General features: G+C 36.3%; 1 protein-coding gene across 2 annotated transcripts in view; it reads left to right on the top strand.

Moving 5' to 3' along the window:
- The window catches only part of LOC128988560 (uncharacterized), a 75408-nt gene that overhangs the window by 52399 nt on the left and 2291 nt on the right, over positions 1–20718 (top strand). Inside the window, exons 7-8 of one of the 2 annotated variants that reach the window (XM_054409951.1) lie at positions 14299–14361; positions 15422–16297. In XM_054409951.1, coding sequence (XP_054265926.1) covers positions 14299–14361; positions 15422–16297 — 939 coding nt within the window. The remainder of the gene's footprint in view (positions 1–14298; positions 14362–15421; positions 16298–20718) is intronic. The other variant, XM_054409952.1, reaches the window with a different exon arrangement.

Here is a 20718-nt window from a genome sequence, read left to right as displayed (position 1 = left end):
CAGCTGTTGAGTCTGTGGAGTCCTGTAGTTATTCTGACTGCCTTTTTTTGTTTTCTGAGAACTCTTTGCATGTTAGTGGCAGAGGTTCCACCCCATGCTACAAGTCCATATCTCATATGCGACTCGAAAAGTGCAAAGTATGCTACTTTTGTTGTCATGTCATCTGTTGCATTTTTTATATGTTTAAGAGCATAGATGGTTGAACTTAATTTTTTACATATATTGTCCACATGAAGGGTCCAGGTTAAATTCTTGTCGAGTGTGATGCCCAAAAACTTAGCTTCATCTTCCACTTCTACATCTGGGAGTCGTGGCACTTCTTGAGATTTACGGCCAAAAGCTATTTGAGTTGTTTTAGACGTGTTTACTGCGAGATCATTGTTATAGCAGTATTGGTAGGCCATACTGAGTGACACATAGGATTTTACTTCTAGATTTTCAGCTAGTGGTTCATTAAACACTAAGGTTGTGTCATCAGCATACATAAGAGTAAGGCAGGCGTCTCCTATTTGTTGCGGCAAATCGTTGGTAAAAAGAATAAACAGTACCGGACCCATAACTGAACCTTGGGGAACTCCTCGATTTATTGGTTGAAAATTTGATCTTGTTTTTCTTATTAGGCTGTTATCTCTGTGCCTTAGTTCTACAAACTGACTCCTGTCTGTAAGGTAGCTTTGAAACCATTCTCTTGCTATCCCTGATACCCCCAGGGAATCCAGCTTTTTAATGATTAGCTGGTCTGGTGGTCAAGGCAGTCAAATGCCTTACTGAAATCAAGAAAACATAGTGTATAACGATAAAAAAATACATCACTAAACGGCCATCTCCAATAGTCATTATGAAGACCTGAATTAGCTGAAGAGTTAGTACAAGTAAACTAGGGCATTGTTCACGTATATATAAAAATAGCGAACAAACCTTAGCTTAGTGTACAAACTCGCCCAATTTCGGGTGGGCGACACTCATACGCATCAGAAAACCTGCCCTATATGGGGTGGGCGATTCTTAGAGGGTTAAAGGATCAACCATTGATTATATTTTCACGAAGTGTGTTTATAGTTAATGATATTATACACTATGATCAGCAAGTTATCAAGCTCTTAAGGGGCTAATGAAATGTACATAAACCCTATCACGAGTTAAAAAACGTGAGTTAATCTAGTATCTTTGGCTATATACACTTTGTGTGTATTATATTTATATATTCAATGCTTGTACCATCTGGCAACTGGCAATCTGGCAACTGCTGCGTTCTGGGTTCGTAATACAGCTAAAGTGCAGGTAAGGAGTCACGCGAAGGGCCGAGGATTCGTTTGGGTCCGGTGCGGGGATGTCACTTACTTTAGTGTATACCTCACCCCCAACGAGGCTATCCGTGACTTTCGTGGAAAGATAGACCGCCTGGAAGAGAGCGTGCGCGATACCGCCGGGCACGTTGTCGTGGCGGGGATTTCAATGCTAGGGCTGTCGAGTGGGGAATGACTCTCACTAATTCCCGGGGGAAGTACATCCTGGACTTTGCTGCCAGGCTGGGCTTGTTGTCATAAACGAGGGCAACACGCCAACTTTCCAGCGTCCCGGAATGAGGGGAACGATCCCAGACATCACGCTTGCATCTGAGTCCCTCTTGCCGAGGATACGAGCCTGGAGAGTCCTAGAGGATTATACGGCCAGTGACCACCAGTACATCATTTTTGATGTCATGGATAGTCATCAGAGACAAGCTACCGTGTCTCGGCAGGTGCCCGTTCGGTGGAACACCAAAAAGCTGGACGTGGCCAAATTCACCGAAGTCATACTACGGGGAGAGCCAGTGGTACCTGCGGCATCTGGCGTGGCTCACGCAGAGACATCAGTTACATCATTGATGAGGCTGATAGTCTCGGCCTGCGAAGAGTCAATGCCTCGCAGGAGATCCCGGTGCGATAAGCGACCTGTGTACTGGTGGACAACCGAGATCGCAGAACTACGACGGGCAGCATTGAGAGCCAGACGTCTTGCTACCAGGGCCAGAGAACCTGAAGAGAGACGTCTTAAGTCTGACGCTTACAAGGTGGCTAGGAAGTCTCTTCGCCGGGCCATTAACCGGAGCAAACGTAGTTGCTGGGAGAAATTAAGGGACGATGTCGATTCCGATCCGTGGGGCCTTGGCTACAAGATAGTAACCAAGAAGCTTGGCACCCGCTCTCCACCTTCCGTTATGGACGGGGCCTCTATGGAGAGGATCGTAAATTCCCTTTTCCCGACTCACACACTGCGCCCATTGCGGGAGTTCGGAAGGGTGGACGACGTACCGCTTTTCAGTCTCGAGGAGTTGGAGGCGGCCGTTCTGTCCCTGAAGAACAACAAGGCTCCTGGACCGGATGGGGTACCTGGTGAGGCCCTGAAGAAAGTCTTTTCAATAAACCCACAAATCCTTTTGAGCACGTACAATGCCTGTCTGGCCGAGGGGAAGTTTCCCTTCTGCTGGAAAACAGCTAGGCTTGTGCTCGTGGGGAAGGGAAAAGGAAACCCAGACCTACCCTCCTCTTACAGACCTCTCTGTATGTTGGACACTGCTGGGAAAGTCTTGGAAAAGTTGATCCGTTCCCGACTGAATTCAGCCGTGGTTGCTGCAGGGAATCTATCCCCTCGTCAGTACGGTTTCAGGAAGGGACGGTCAACGGTTGACGCTATTGAGGAGGTAAAGCGAGCCGTAATGAGAGCTGAGGAGTTTAACAACTATTCTCGTCGGGTTGTGCTGCTTGTAACACTTGATGTGCGAAACGCATTTAATTCCGCGAGGTGGTGCGATATGCTCGACGCACTGGAGAACACTTTCCACGTCCCGGCATACCTCATGCGCATGATAGAGGACTACCTCCGGTACCGCCTCATCATTTACGACACTACAGAAGGCTCCAGGACGATGGATGTAACTTCTGGTGCTGCTCAAGGATCCATACTGGGCCCGGACCTCTGGAACGTCGCCTACGACAGCCTCTTGAGATCCGAGATGCCTGAGGAAACTGTCCTAGTTGGGTATGCAGATGACGTTGCGGCTTTAATAGCTGCACGTAGCATTGAGCTTGCCCAGCTGAAACTAAATCGAGTCATGCGAACCATTAACGCATGGATGGCAGAACATGGTCTCTCGCTCGCTCTGAGCAAAACTGAGATTGTCATTCTGACTAAAAAGAGGATTGACACCATCGTGCCTTTGATGGTGGGGAACGTTGAAGTCCAAACCACTCGTGCCGCAAAGTACCTTGGGGTCATGGTGGACAGCAAGCTCAGCTGGCGAGACCAGATCACCCGTACGGCGGACAAGGCCGCTAAAATGGTTTCTTCCCTTAGTCGGTTAATGGCCAATGTCGGAGGTCCACGGTCCAGCCGCAGAAGGCTGTTGATGTCTGCGGTCCAGTCAGTGCTCCTGTACGGTGCGGAGGTCTGGGCAGACGCTCTCAATAAGGAGGTATATAGGATGCGGCTCGCCCGAGTGCAGCGTCAGGCAGCACTAAGGGTAGCATCTGCCTATCGAACAGTGTCCGAACCCGCCGTCCTGGTGGTTGCTGGAGTCATCCCCGTCAAATTTTTGGCGGCGGAGAGGAAGGCAATTTATCAGCGCCGTGGGGAGGACCAGGCAAGTATTGAGGAACACACCCGGACCTTCCAGCTGTGGCAGGAGAGCTGGGAACAGGAGACAAGGGGGCTCTGGACCAGGCGACTGATACAACAGGTCCAACCTTGGGTTAATCGGCGGTGCGGAGAGGTGAACTTCTACCTCACCCAATTTCTGACGGGTCACGGCTTTTTCCGGTCGTACTTGTTCAGGATGGGCAAAGCCGTGTCACCCGATTGCATATACTGCCCAGGCGTTCCCGATGACGTGGAACACACTTACTGCCAGCATTGGGAAAGGCCCCGCCTAGAGGCTCAACAGTTCGTAGGACTGCTGTCGGTGGACACGGTCATACCGATGATGATGGAGGGTGAGGACAATTGGACCTGTGTGTCACTTTACATCCAGGGTGTTCTCCGCGCCAAGAAGCTTGACCTCGACCGGGATGCGGTGTAGGTCAAAAAATAAATAATGCCAGAAACGGTGCGAGCCCTGTGGGCTTAGGTCACATGTTGGCCTGACTTGAAGTAATGTGACAAACAATTCCAGGTCTGTGTCCAACAGAGTAGAGGGGGTTTTTTAGTGAGTAGTCTGTGATAAACTCAGGAGTCTCACACTACAGGCTGGCTACCTGTGTGCGTAAAAGCATTTTCCCTCCTCTCCCTAAAAAAAAAAAAAAAAAAAAAAAACCATCTGGCAACATTGCCCTCGATCTGACAACGTGGCGGCAACTATAGTTCTGTTGTTCTTTGTTCTGTTCTACTAGTTGTTACTGATGTCAGTCAGTTTGTTGAACACAACACGTCATTCCTTGTGAAATGCAATGGCACTCTTTGTGAAAAACAAAGGCAAGCTTTGGATTATAAAACTATTACGAATGTGAGATAATGAACTTGGAATTATTTATATTAGCTGACTTCAGAGTATTAAAAAATAAACTATGATGCGCCACTCTTTACAACCTTCAAATGTCAGTTGAGTTTAGCATCATAAAATTGACCTCACTTTTCATAATCGGTATCAGTACAATGAAGGGAAGTATCGGAATCTGCCCATCCCTAGTTAAAATCCATGTTTTTGCTATCTTAAATGATTTTAAAAATAAATATATTTTATAGGGAATTTGAATGTGAAGAAACAACTGTTTATGATTTATCAAACTTGTATGTAAACGAAAACTCTCTCTACTCAAAGAAATGTTTTAAATCCACTACTATTGAGGAAGGCAGCTATCTAAGATCTGGCATTGTTGAACGGAGTCAAAGCATTTTTGAAACTTCCTCCTCGAAGGATATTAATTCAGAAGAATTATTTACATTTGAAGATTCACAAAGATGTAAGATAAGAAGTTCAAACTCCAGAGAAAAATATAACAAGTATAAGCACATGACTGTAGAAACCAATATTGACAGTTTTTTTTGTTTAGAAAGCTCTAAAATTAAGAATAGTAGGGTTCCAAAAATAAAAAAGTCTAGAAGTCAAACATTTAGCTCTTCCAGTGTAAGAACAATATATCATAAAACTAATACAATGGTTGATGATGTTGATGACAGTTATAAAAACTCACAATCTTACAATCCTCAAAAGAGTGATGTTTTACAAAAGTCCTCAAAACTTCCAGTCCTCATACAAAGAAAATCTCAGCCTTTAGAGAGGCCAAAAAAGAGCCATTGGACTGAAAAATATAATCAAAAATATGATTCTGAAAAATACAGGAAATTTAACACTCACAACATTTCTCATGAGCAAAAAAATAAAATGTATGATCAAATGTATCAATTGTCAAACAATTTAGGGAATGAAAACCCAAATCCACTTGAAAATATTTCGGCTTTTAGGAGACATAACATCCTTACACCTATTGCTTCAGTATCGAGTTCAGAAGAATCAGACATTTCAATCTATTCTAGTAGTTGTAATGTTGTTTCCGACATAGTTGAAACATCAAAAGAAGCTTTACATGAATTGCAACCAAAGAAAAGTTTCAGAACAAAAAACATGTGCAGTACTAGTCATTCAGATTCTTTGACATTGTATTTTCATAGAAGACATCTTCAACCACTAAATGATAAAGTTAAAAAATGCCATGTTAACTGTGTCAAACAATCAGAGCCTTGGGGCCAAGACAGAAAGTCTAGCTGCAGAAGACCGCCTAGGTTGCAAAGGTATAATATAGAAATAATTGCTTTGTGCATTAATAACCTTAACAATTTTGACAAGTGGAAAAAATTCTAGGTGTTAACAAGTTACATTGTTACTGTACATGTTCCCACAATAGTAGCACTTTATAGATTCAAATTTAAATCATGCCATTTGAACCCAAATGGATATTCCAAAAACGAAAAAGCTATATTTAAAAGTAGTAGGAAATACTTTATCAACTTTTTTTACTAATCAAGCACCATAAATATTTAGATTACTACCTAAGATTACATAAATATTATAAATTCATCATACTATCTGGTTTTATTTCCAATTGTTCAATATTGTAGGAGTCAGTTGAATTGAAACACTTGAATTCACCTTGTATTTATGATGACGAAGCAAAACTGTTATTATAACTTTAAGTAGGTGTATTGAATACTTGCAGAATGTTTGCCTTTTAAAATATACAGGGTGGAACAAAGTTCGTGTTAAAAAGTTTTATGTGTTAAACTACTTAGTATTGGGGACAAAATGGCACTAATTTAGGTTTCCATACCCTCACATGTAGGGAATAGCAGACAAATTAATATTTTTCCAAAATATTTGAATTTGCTTACATAAAATGGCCATAAGTGCACTAAAAATTGTTTTATTTTTATTTAGACTTAATTGTCATTTTCAAAATTCTCATTAAATTTTCAATAGTAATAGAACAGACTCATTGAGATGAAACATCTGTATAAGCCTTTATTCTGCAACGGAAGTTTGAATTTGTGATTTTTGAGAAAAATGAAATAGGTAGTTATTTGTGTAACTAGTGGTGAAAGTGGCACTTTGCTGCACACGAGAGCAATGTTTACATCGCCTGCGGCTCGTGCGGAATGATCTCGAGTGCAGCAAAGGCCTTTTTCACTCGTGTTACACATTATATTTTTCCTACAGTCACTATAAAGCATATAAATAATTAGTCTTTCAAACACTATACAACACGTTTTTAGGTTCAGCTGGCAACACAAATAGTGCCCTAGAGAAAGTAGTACCCGCGGTCCGTATCACTCCGCTATTTTTCCTCGGCAAGAAATGTGCTCCGCGTTTTGACAATATAGTTCCGTATGTTTTTGTAATTTGAAGTGGCTTCCGCGCCTAAAAAAATTATTTTCTTGTTTATTAAGATCGTAGGAATGTTTTAAAAACGTTTAAAAGAAAAGTCCAGAAAGTTCAGAAATACCTAATAGAAACTATAAACACAAAATGACCGGTTAAATCGTAGTTATAGTCAATCAGCTGCTCATAGTATTATTATCTTTAAGTGTTGCCAACCTATTTCCAAGCGTACACGGATTACGTGCATAATAGAACCACGCTGTTTTGTGTTGTTTCGTTGGAATCCTGATGTGCGGCAAAGTATAAACCGTACGACAAAGTATAAACCGTACGGCAAAGTATAAATATGCAGCAATTAGCAGCTTTCTGTACTATAAACAGTACAAGGAAGCCAACTTTGTCGGGTGACTGTAGGAAAAATATTTTACATAAGTTTTTCTATGTTAAACTAGACTATACAGGGTGAGTTTCTACTGAGTGTGTTAACTTCGCTAGTAGGTTCTACCAACTAAAAGGAACAAAAAAGTTCATATAAACATATGTCCGATTTTCAACCGTTTGGCTGAAATAGGGGGTTTTGTGTTTTTCTTATTATATTAGACTTTGCCCCACAATTTATTAAATAAAAACATAACCAATTACTCTAGAGAATTATAGTTAAAATCATTGGAAAGAGTATTAAATTTGCTATGAATCAAAGGTTTCATGCAACAATTATACCAATGTTTATTCCGGTTTAAATAAAAAATTAAGTAAAAATAACATTAAATTTATTAATTACGTTATTTTTTATGACCCCACTTTGATACATAAACCTACATCTATGCAATTTTGAAATGCATAAAAAACTTGGCCATTTAATATTCTTTCAAATGATATGCTATTCATTATTATTATTGATATAAACCAGTGAGAAATTACTAATAAACTACAATAAAACACGGTCTACAGATTTTGTTTTTGCAGAGTTTTTACTGTTAATAATAATTACTGTATTACTCAATGTTGTATTATATTGAAACATATTATATTGAAACAAGTTGTACATTATTTTATCTTTTAAATATTTATTAAAATTAACTAAATTCATAAAATGTATAAACTAAAGATATTTTGCATTTTTAAAGATGTAGTTTGTTTGATTCTTAAATGCTGTATAATTAGTTTTTCCTTATACTTGCTTTAAGTCAGCTGTTATTGATTTGTCATCTATAGCTAGATAACTCAGCTGTTTGAACATACATTGTTGAGTAATATGTTGTTTTCATTTTGTGTTTCAAGTCAATTACTGTAAGAGTTTTTCAACATTCATTACAATATGGAACCTTTTACCAATCAAGAGTATGCTGATATACACTTTGTATATGATTACTGTTCCGGTAATGCGGCGGAAAGCCGTCGTAAGTATAGTAGACGTTTTCCTAACAGACGATTACCCACGACAATTATTATTAGTGTTGCAAGCACTTTTATTTGTGTTCATCGATGTTTGACCGAAAATGGAAGCTTTCCTAGCAAAAAGCGCACAGTTGGCAATGTGGTGCAGGATGTTCGCTTAGAAGAAGCTGTGTTGGACTGTATAGAAAGAAATCCGAGGAGTAGTACAAGAAATGTTGCTAGTGAATTTGGTGTTAGTCAAAGTTTTGTGTCAAAACTTTTGCGCAAAGAAGGACTGCATCCATACCATTTCAAAAGTTTCACAAACTCTAGAGCCAAGGGACCTCCCTCAGAGACTGCAGTTTTGTCGATGGATCCAGCAGAATGACCATGGTGATTTTTTAAAAAGAATTTTGTGGACCGATGAGTCCTCTTTCATGAAAGTTGGTGTGTTTAACTACCACAATGAACATTTTTATGAAATTGAAAACCCACATCTTCCTTGAGAATCACGCAGTCAGGCCCACTTTAAAATAAACATGTGGATCAGTTTGATTGGTAAGCAATCCACCTAAGCACTCGCTTATTTATGGAAATATTTTAGTAAATATGTAATCAGACAAGTTGAAATTCGCTTCGTCTGCAGGTTTGCTACGGCGGGGGTATTTTATATTATCAGCCAGTTTGGTTGGTTGTGTTAGGTGATGACAGTTTAATTTTATAATTAAAAATTGTAAAATTAGTCTTATAATAAAAATAATATAATTAATTTTTCTTAAGTCGACGTGAGGGGCTCTCGCGGCTCGCACAATGCCTGACTCCTTCGCAGAAGAGGTTTACATCGGCTTCTGACCAGGCGCCTTAGACACGCTAGTCTCGGCGCGCAGTGTCACATTTGATGTTGACCCTACTCGGACAGTTGAAAACTCGGACAGTTGACATTTCGATATTTTTTAAAATAATTTAATAAACTCGGACAAATGAAAACTCGGACAGTTGATTTATTTAATTATTATTAGTTATTTATTAAAACTCAGACAAGTGAAAACTCGGACAACTGATTTTTCAAATATTTTGTAATTTTTAACAAACTCTGACAGTTGAAAACTCGGACAAATGATGTGATCCCGTTATATTAAGTTAATCTAACACATGTTAAGCAGTTAGCATTTATTTAAAGTAGCCTCCAAATTCATACAAAACATCTATTCATTGTAATTTTCATACTGTTTCCATGAAAACATATCAATAACATTATTTTCATAACTTAGACGCTTTAAAAAATCCAAAGCAAGAGCCGGAGTTGATACAGCAACGGTTATAGAATCATTTTTTTCTATAATCATTGACATAGTTTTAGTTAGAATAAATAATCCATGATAAAAGGTTACATTAAAATAAACCTACCTCATAGTTATGGAAAATATTATATTCAATTTCTTTGTATCAGCTGTCTGAAATTGTGAAATATGCAGTTAAGCAGTTCTTCTTGTTTACATTTAAATGTCAAAGCAAATGTAAACAAAATTGTTAGTGTTCTCATCGCAGCCATGGAGACCAATCAATATTAACTTTTAAAATGTTCACCTTAGAACTTTTAAAGCCAAAGGGGCAAAGCCTACGGTCAGTATCGAAATGTGAATAGTCCTATAATGGTCCTTGGTATGGTAGCTATATTTTTTTAAAATTTAAGCCCAGTTGGTTCAGTAGTTTTTGCACCTATTAGTAACACACATACAGACATACACCATTAGATTTTTATATAATAGTATAGAAGATATTAAAAATCTATTAGGATTAACATCCATGTTATGCTATGTTTTGTAATACAATAATAAACTAGTGTTTTTATTTTTGAATACATTGAATATTGTTTAAGGTGTTAGTTACATGGTACATTTAACCTAACATTTTATTCAAAATGGTTAACGAGTCTTAATCACAACGGTTTACAGTTTATCGAAACGTGCTTCTCTCTCACACCAAATCTACACATACGCACTTCACACCTCATGGACGAATCGTAGCACTTAAGTACACTCAAGTTAACAGAATAGATACTAGTCCAGTGAATAGAGGCATGTTAACTTACAAACGGTCCGGTAAGTCTAAATTTTTTATATGTTGTCTAAGATGGTAAGTAGGTGTTTAAAATGAAAAATGCACAATTCTCCCCCCTCCGCGCCCGCTGCCATTTTGAAAGATCGAAAAAATCTGTACTTTCTAGAGATTTTTGCCTATATATCCGTTTTGATGCGTTTTAGCGAAAGATATGTAATGTCAGTGCTGTAGACAATTAAATTTCCTATAATATAAGTATAACAATTTGGTTCTAAGACATGGATACGAAAATATTTAAATTTTTTAACAATAAAACGTAAATTTTTTTATTTTGCCAAATCTCTATTAGTCCAAGCAAACTAAAAAAACTGACACAGGGAACGTTAAAAACAATTGTAAGAAAACGTTTTATGGTTTATTTTGTAGTGTTGGGTCTGCAGAGTGACATACTAAAAGTTGCCAAAAATCAGTCTACAGGAAACCTCCTAAAATCACGATTAAAAATGGCGGCTTTTCCCAACATTGGACAAATTTGAAAAAAATATACCACATGCATATTTTATTCAAAATTTTTTGAGATATTGACTTGGGATGACCCCCAAAGTTTATTTGGTGGTTAGTACTTCATTTACATAGGGAACTCATTTTTGGCCGCAATCTTGGATCCGCCATATTGGATATAAAGAAAAACACAACAAAAGAATGTACAAGGATTCTAAAAACTACAATAAACTCTATTTTAACATTATTTTTAGTGCAGCTGTTGCCATATCATTTAAGCAAATACATGTTTTCATAAACAAAATTTGACTTAGCCGTTCCATGTTTTTCAAAAGAAACTCTTAAATTTAAGAATGAAAACGCAAAGAAACAGTAAATTTTTATACATCATTTTAAAGATTATAAATTAAAGAAGTTAGTAATACTTGACACTCTCTATAGTCAAGTTTAACGTATAAAAGCTTATGTAAAGGTTATTGCATTTTTCTAAAAAATCCCAAATTTAAACTTCCATTGCAGAATAAATGCTTATACAGATGTTTCATCTCAGTAACTCTGTACTATTACTATTGGAAATTTATGAGGATTCTGAAAATGACTTTACATTCTAAATTAAAACCATTTTTAATGCACTTATGGCCATTTTATGTAAGAAAATACAAATATTTTGAGAAAAGCTTATTTTGTCTGTTTTTCCCTACCTATGAGGCTATGGAAATCTAAATTAGTGCCATTTTATCACTAAAACTAAGTAGTTTACAAATTGTTAACACTAACTTCATTCCACCCTGTATATTTTGAATTTTTCAGCCAGCCACCAGCGATAATTCAAGTTGTAACAAAAAACAGGTTGTGACATTGAAAAGGTATTAGTTTCACAGAACCTTGTATGCTACCTTTTATCATAGATAAAACATACTCCCTAAAAAAAAATATGTTACCAAAATTAACAAAGGATTCATCATGGTAAGTACAAGTGACACAGCTAGAATGACCAAAGTAGATAACTGAAGTACTAAGATTGCTTTCATAGCAGTGAAAGCCAGTTGAGCAGAGCGATCACATTTCATGGTTTTTAATAGTATAATACAAAATACAACTATTTCACCAATTTAACTTATCAGTTTCGCTCAGAACTATCAACATCTATAACAAGTTTCATAAGTAAAGATGTGGACATTACATATCCTTTGTATCAAGATTTTTCCTGTGTTTGCTTGCTAATGTCATCTGGTGAACCCACAGTTCTGGTTGAACCCGACCTTGAACCTAAACCAATAGACATTTTCTCAATCTTAGCCAGATTTTGCAATTCAGGCAGAAATAATCCTGCATGGATCCATACGATTAGCAGATGTAACTTTTTAAAGACTTGCTTGCTTGGAGAGAATTGCACAAATAGTTATCACCATACCTTATGAGGTTTGTTTTCTTAAATTTTGTAGATTTAAGATAATTATGAAAAGCATTGTTTTCAAAGCAAGTGTTCTACATAAAACTTTCTCCAAACATTGCCAGAAGTAGTTGTTCGTGCGTTTCCGGCGTTAATGCTCGTCTTCCTTTCCTACAAATATCAGGCAGTTTTTGAAAATGTATTCTGAAGTCTTCCTTCATATGACACTCTTATGCGAATTATGTATTTTCTTGTAAAACGAAAACGCAAAAAATCCTTAATCCTTCTTGGGCAATAATATACCCCAAGTCGTTGCCAACACAACAATCAATACAACTAGTGTGTTGCCAACGCGATAATATCATCAAAAATATTTCAATGCAAATAATAAGAAAGCATGTTTATAATAGCCTATTTAGATAAAAAATATTGATTTGAGAATACCTAGTTATTTAAACTGCAGAATCATGTAGTTGTTTTAATTCCCAATAACATAAGATAAATTTTATTTGTTATACTTAACCTTATTTAGCTACGTAAATCAAATCTGTAAAATACTGTATCTATTCTATCAGTGGTCGTTTCCAAATTGCGACTTTAATATAAACTTAAGACTTTCTCCGTATTATTTGATCAGTGGTCATCATCTGAATTTGTTTCCTTTGTACTGTGTTTAGGTCATGGCTTGATTTTAACATATGCTATGATTCTTTGTTTTTTTTACATTTACATCGTTATTTTTTTACCATCATGGCAACACATAAGGTGATCAAATGTTCATACAAAACACCGTCTACTATCGGTTCAATATGGAAATACTAAGTATCAATATTATTTCGGACCAAATGGGTTCGATTCAATTGTTTATGGTTGAATGAATATAATGAACACCATTACCGCAACGATAGAAAGTGCTGTCATTGGTGTTTGTGGTGTAGTGGATAGAGAACTCGGCTCACGTCCAAGAGGTAACCAGATCGAATCCCACCGGTGACACTAACTTTTAGTCAAAGATTTTGCTTAGAATGTGATTGCTTCTTAACTGTACATCTTTTGTTAGAATTTGAGGCATTTATAATTTTACTTTATGGACAGAACTATTTTTTTTTCTATTAGTAAACCTTCATTCGTTTTTTTTATCATCAGCAAGTTTGATAAGTTTGGCTAGGTTATGACAGTTTAATTTTATAATAGAATGCTCTAATTTTGTCCGTATCACAATAGCTTCTGACAGATATGTGACAAACAACAACTACAACTACAATTGAATTGATAGTATAGATGATGTCCAGATTCGATAGAGTAACAAACGATAGTTGCAAAATCGGACAGCATTTTTTGTTGTAGTTGTTAGCCTCCGGATTGCCAAATAATATTATAAAAGGTTTAAATACCTGCTATTAAGCAATCCAATTTTGTTGTTGACACAACTAGTTTCGGTGTCTGTGTGACACCATCATCAGGCTGCACAAGGACAGTTTTCTTTCTTCATACGAAGAGCGTCATATTTACACGAAAATAATAAATAAACATTTAAACACTACACAAACACGAATACGAGACATTTATGGTAACTGATCAGTTAAGAAAACAGACGACGCTAACCCGACGGAGTTTGAGTCCAGACTGCGGGTGGTCAATGCAGTGGTGTACGTCCGTTATCTTAAGATAACGTAAATATGACGCTCTTCGTATGAAGAAAGAAAACTGTCCTTGTGCAGCCTGATGATGGTGTCACACAGACACCGAAACTAGTTGTGTCAACAACAAAATTGGATTGCTTAATAGCAGGTATTTAAGCCTTTTATAATAGCATTTTTTGGACGAAGAAGTGCTCTCCAATCCATAAGGTCAATCAATGTAAAAATTTTAAAACTTTGAGTTACTTTTTAATTATATAGGCATAATCAAACATTTTAATTGGTTTCGTCTAAACCTTCCAAACATTTAACAAAACAACCTTGGTAAGTTCGGCTAAAATATTTTCAGCCATTATTGAGTTAATGTGTTAGAAAGATTGCATTGAAGTTGATCCCAATGTCGCTCCGCTCAATAAATGTTCTAAAATCTAGAACTAATCTCTATACTATATGTGTTTTATTGTTGCTGTTTACAGAATGAGATTTCCAAATGCTGTCAAAAAAGTAGTTACACAGATAACTAAGAAACGTGTGGGCCCGTGAGTTCAATTTTGACTCACTTACCAAAAATTAATCTTGTTTCACTAAGTAGTTGTGCACCATGAAATCTGTTCAGCACGTATACTTATCTTATAATTTTCATCTTTCATTCTATTAATATGAAAAATTAGCCTTGAAAGCTCTACAATCCCATGTCATCAATCATATGGTTCATGCATGGTAGATTTTAATAATTGGGCATTTTTTGTATACACAAATTTCAACTACAAGGATCTAAATTTGCATGAACTTGATAAAATACCTGATTTATTGTTAAAAAACAAAAAAAAATTAAATAATTTTGTAATTTAAAAGTTTGTTTGTATACAAAACTATTTTAAACAGCAATGTGTCTCCTATTCCATACTTTTAATGCTTATGATATTTTATTAAAGCGTTAAAGATTATTAAATTCAAATTTGTTCTTCCACAGACTTGAATTAGCAGCACTGTAGGCACAACTTAAAAGCAGTTTTGGTTTGAAATAAAAATGTAAATAAATCAAAATGTCTTCAATGAAGTTCAATGCATGATAGTAGTTGTCCATCAATTACCATGATACTCTCATTGAATATAAAAAAACAATAAAGATATAAACTCAACTTATGTTTTATTATATGTTTCTTCCTGCTAACAGCTACTTCCCTTTTCACAAAGTATGGTTGGCTTCTGTTTGGTTGTAACTGTTTGTTAGAAATCCCTTTACCTTTCCAGTGGAAAATCTTTGTTTTTGCCTTTTCTCTTTGTGTTAATTTAATGCAAATTTTCAGATCTTCCTAAATCTTGCTAGAAGTAATTTTTACATTCATTTTGATAAATTAATTGTCATTCTAAGAATCCAGCACTGTTTTTCCGTTTCAATCAATGGCACTACTCTTTGATATTTTATAATCAAGGTTTTGTATTATGATTTCCTGTCTCTTAACTAGTTTCAGTAATTTTCAAATGTCACATCCAAGTAATATCAATTTGCCATTTTCTTACAATTTTTAATAATAGGCTAAGATAATAATTCATCAAAAGTTTTCTGATACATGTTTTTTGTGTCTTGCGTTGTAGTGGATCAAACGACTACGACCCGTACAAGTCAGCCGAGCAGCAAATGCTGGAACTCATGGAGCCACATCCTCAGCCACAGCCGCAGAAACTAACCCCCATTTCCAAATCACCCTCTCTAGTTTCCTCGCCTACCTCAGCTTTTAGCAAATTTACCTCTAGTCTAACCCCCGAGCCGCTCTTCATTTCAGAAAACGACAACGATACCATGTCAAAAGTGGAAACCAAATCCCATGCTTCAAGTGAAAAATCAACCCCTCCCCTCACCATTACTTCTCCGCTGGACAATTTTTCTAAAGACTCCAACCAAAACACTATCAACCTGAGTACTTTGAGTCTATGCTCAACCATCAGCATAGAGTCGGTCGATAGTAACAAAAATAGTTACAAAATGGGACACAGTAACAGCGCCAGAGTACCTGAGAAGAAGACTCCGTTGCCTCTGAGGAGGACAGTTTCTGCCGTGGAGTCTCGCAAACCAAGCGAACCCCGTAGGAGTAGGGATCCCCTCAAGGGTCTACTAAAAATGGAAGATTTGCTGTACGGTTCAAAAACCGTCATTGAGGGGGAAAGATATTTCGGTTCACCAATTATTACACGACAGACTGAGAAAAATGATAACTTCCACAGTTCTTCTGGTTCTTTACACAAAGCGGTGTCCGACACCGAGACTCTAAACGCAGAGCAGGAGCTACTTAAGTCTATGTCAGAGTTTGAGAAGATTTTCTCTTCCTCTTCATCCTCTTCCCCCTCTCCTTCCTCTCCTCCTCTTAAACTTTTTCCTTCCTTGGTTTCTAGTTTCCCGGCGGACCTGATGGACGTACAAGATAGGGACTTCTCAATGAGTCACACTGGTGGACCAGACTCCGCTTATAGCAGGTATGTTATGATGTAGAGTAATTAAATGTTCTCTTGGAATTTATTTAAATTTGGTCATTCAGCTTATTGCCAAAATGACAGATGGTCAACCTTAGGCTATAAATCTTGATAAGGGCTTTAAAATAATTTAAATTACTATCAGGAGGAAATAATTTTTTATTCTATGATTAGGTATTTTAACAGGGTGTATACCAACCGGGAAAACTGGGAAAAAACCTTAAATTTGAAAACTGGGGTTTTTAGCCATTCTAGGAAAATCAAGCTCAAGCCGAGCTTTTACGATCGTGTTTGTAAAATGTGTCACAGGATTATGCCACCAGAAGCCTAGCCATAATGTTTCTGCGAAAAATTTTGAGATATTAAGGATTTTGTCGCTATCGCGGAAGACGATGTTTTTGTGACATTAAATGATAATGAAAATGATCACGAGATTAAGAATTACAGGGTTCCCACGGATCTAAGAAAGTCTGGGAAGGATGTATAAGGACAGAGAAAGGTTTTAAAAAAGACTGAGAGTCAGGGGAAGTTTTCAAGATAGTTTTAAGTCAGGGAAATCTACTAAACATTTACTACACTAAATTTTAAATTAACTCTACTAAATGATCACGTTAGTTTTTTGGATACTAAGTTATGTTGAAATGAGATAGTTGCTGAAAATATTTCTTAAGTTCTGAAATATCTGTGGTGTATGTAATTTTTATTGCCAATCTTTGTTCCAATTAGAGCTTTAAGTATTTAGAATTTGATTTCTTTTTGGTACTGTATTAATAGTTACCCCCACTGCAGCAAACCTGCAGACAGCAAATTCCCAATTTTCCTGGCTGGATTTCTTTAGTTCGCCATATTTATTTCCTATTCAAATAACATTAACTTTAATAAGTAATTAGGTCTGCTACTACAGTTAATGTAAAAGGAGTGTTTTTTATTGAAATCTTGATAGCTTAGTATGAAATAATCAAATTTGCCAAAACAAAAAATAAAAAAGTAAATCGGTCCCGGGTCTAGGTTTTACTATGAGACCTGCGGTAAAAACTTATTCCCTAAATAGGAAATTCTCTAAAAGGAGGTGTAAGGGAGGCTATGGCGGGGGAGCGAGCTGGTTTAGTGGTTAGAGCACAGGACTTCGGTCCAAGAGGTCCCGGGTTCAAATCCCGCCAAATCACCAAAGGATTTTATCTGAGTGATTATGCCCCAACCCCTAGGTCTAGCCTGAAGTATTGTGAAAACAATCCCGGTCTCACGCCTAGCATCCTGAGACAAAAAAAAAGAGCGGCTATGGGGATGGTAGAGGCAGTAATAAATGAAAAAAATACCTCAACCTGGGCCGCAGCTAACCTGCAGACTAAGCGAATTTCCATCTGCCTGATTGGATTTACATTAAATGTCTCCTTAAAAATATCACATTGAAATTATTATGTGATATTTTATTTATTATCTATATATTAATTTGAAACTGTTTTTCTTTGTGACAGCTAATTTGAGAGAACGGCTGGGCGTAGAAACTCGGAAGAGGTGTCTAAAGAAAGGGCTTGGTCTTTAGATGAGCCATCAAAAGAGAAATGTGGTAAATTCCCTTGGGGCTCTGTCCCAGTGGCCTTTAAATTCCCATCTCATGTTATTCTTATGGGGGAAAAACGGGTTTTTGTCACAGCTAATTTCAGAGAACGGCTGGGCATAGAAACTTGGTAAGGGTCTCTAAAGAAAGGTCTTGGTCTGTAGATGAGCCATCAAAAGAGAAACGAGGTAAATTCCCTTGGGGCTCTGCCCCAGAGGCCTCTAGAGTCCCCTCAGCAGATTTGTTTAGGATGACCATAATCTATATATTAATAGGCAAGCATGTTTCTTTAAAACCTTTTTTCTCAGCTCGTGTGCATCGTAGGGAAAATCTACGCATACCGTTAGAAAGCTATTTTCCTGTAGGTGTGCAGAATCCCTTTATAAATTAAAATAGGCTCAAAGATAAGCACAAAAAATGAGTTTAAAAATTTGAAAAAATTAATATGGATCATATGGGTTGCTATGCTGGTGACGAAATAACAACGAAATATAAACAGAAAATCAAAACAAATGGAAGAAACTCCAATCACATGTTTTATTTACAGTGTGAGGTTAAAATAGAGAAATCTGTACATTACATATTTTTGGTCGAGTTTCGACCACTGGACGACCTCTAGTATGTATAATTTTACAATACTTTTTAATGAAACAGCTGTTAATATTTAAATTGTGATTTACTTAATTTGTCAAAATGAAGTATTTGCAAAGGTTTTTTCTGATTTTAAAATTGATTTTCTTCTGCATCGTGTCATGTTTAGCAATATAATGTTGTAATGTTATAATGTGTAATCCAAATCAGTGGAAAATCCTAATATCACAGTAACTCTTAAAATTATTTCTTATCGAGTTAACTTATGTCTATTGTATGGGTCGGTTTCTGCCTTCTTTACCACTTCTTGGAGATTGTACGTAGGCGTGTTGCACGTAGATGACATTCTTTGGCGTATTGCATCTGTAGACGATACTTGGGTTGGTGTAATTATTACAATGGAAAAAAGCGAGAAATCTTGGACAATTTGATATAGGCCTACTAAAAATAAAACTGAATTAGAAGAAATAGAAATAATGTTTTTTTTCTTCATTTATAATCGTTATTATAGAGAACCTAATGCGGCTATGAGTGGGAAACATTTGTAGAAAACTCTAAAAAACAAGATCAGCTTTTGAAAAAAGATAAGATATTTACAAACAATTATGTCTAACTGTTGTGTACATCGTGAGTATTTCCATAATCTTTGAGTTGATTTTTATAAAGTCATCTGAAATTATGACCGTTATTCGTTTTAAAATAACGCCTGTAATTCTTCGCAATTGCTCGAATTCGAACATGTACACTAGTTATTTATTATTCCCTATTTAATTAGCACTAGTTTAACGAGTACTTAGGTTTGCTCCAACAGCATTAATTTAAAACCTTGTTTAACCAAATAAAACTATCAAATCATAATAAACCTCGTCCACTAGCTATATAACCAAACAGTGAGACACAAATAATGAGAAACTAACCCTAAAATAATAGAAACAAATTGTAAACAAAACACGACATCTAAAGAAAACCGGACAGCGGTTCGCGGGCACCATCAGATCCCGGGCCCCCCCGCATTGCGGGCCCTTCTGTTACGCCACTGTACATGGACAAAAAACTATTTAATAAACTGTCTCAAGAATTAAAGAACAAAATACAGTCCAAGCATTTCAAAAGCAGCCTTGCTAATTTTCTTTTAAGAAAACCCTATTACAGTATAGATGAGTTCTTAAATGATCAGGTTGTGTAAGAATAAATTTGTTTTGAAAACTAAATTTTTTAACTGATACATTTTGTTTATACTACTTTTATTTTTATAGTTACCGGTATTTTTAGTCTTTCATAACTCCTTAATCTTAAAGTATTTGTATTTTGACTATGTCACTTGTTTTATAGCATTGCTATATTATGAAAACATTATGTGACAATAAAGATTCATTTATTTACTAGCTGTGTGCCCGTTCTACGTTCGGGAATCTTGTAGTAAGTTGAAACCTTCTTATATTCAGAACAGGAGTTGGTTTGCATATTTAATGTGCATTTTTTCAGATATGCTAGTAAAACTATTACTGTATAGGAATACATATAAACCTTCGCAAATACAATATCTGACAGTTTCAAGCCAAAACTAATGCTTCACAATGAAATGTCACCCTATCGTGTTAGTCCATATTTTATATCTAATGATAAAAGAAATTGCTTCATAGATCTATGAGGCATAGCTCTAAGGTAGGCCTGCAATTAATTGATCGTGATAAAAATTTGAAATCTTTGAAAACGATTTTTAGTTGTAAAATGGGTTACAATAAGGCAAAAGCTAGTCAGGTTTGCCCCATTTTACAACTAAAAATCGTAATATTTCAGCTATTTCTTATTCGATCTTTTTGAACTTGGTATCGTTTGATAGGGAATTAAAAACGCTAAATAAAAGTGTTCTTGACATTTTTTCATAAAATTAGCCGTTTTTAAGTAATTTAGGTTTAAAAATTAAAATGGCCGCTATTTTGAAATTTTAAGTTGAATCTAGATGAATTGTTTTTCTAACATTGGTCTTTTCTACCTCAATCTACATCACAAGTAGTAACTATAAAGATCGGTTGAAAAAATTCAAAACTAAAAATGTTTATGTAAAAAATACAAAATGGTGGATATCTGGTTAACGAAGCGATTTTAGAAAAAATGTTATTGATTTTCTCTTTATTTTGACCCATAGAACCATTTCCTGGAGTTTGGATGTTTAATTACAGGACACCCTGTATATTATATATAAATATATACATATATAAAAACTTTAACGAATGGTGTTTTTGGCCTCTGGGGATATCAAAATGAAAAAGTA

This window comes from Macrosteles quadrilineatus, unplaced genomic scaffold (genome assembly GCF_028750875.1).
Source record: "Macrosteles quadrilineatus isolate MER2022 unplaced genomic scaffold, UCM_ALF_1.0 Scaffold_3__2_contigs__length_128488019, whole genome shotgun sequence".
NCBI lineage: Eukaryota > Metazoa > Arthropoda > Insecta > Hemiptera > Cicadellidae > Macrosteles > Macrosteles quadrilineatus.
The sequence above is the reverse complement of the archived record's forward strand: the minus strand, read 5'-3'. Positions and strand labels throughout refer to the sequence as shown.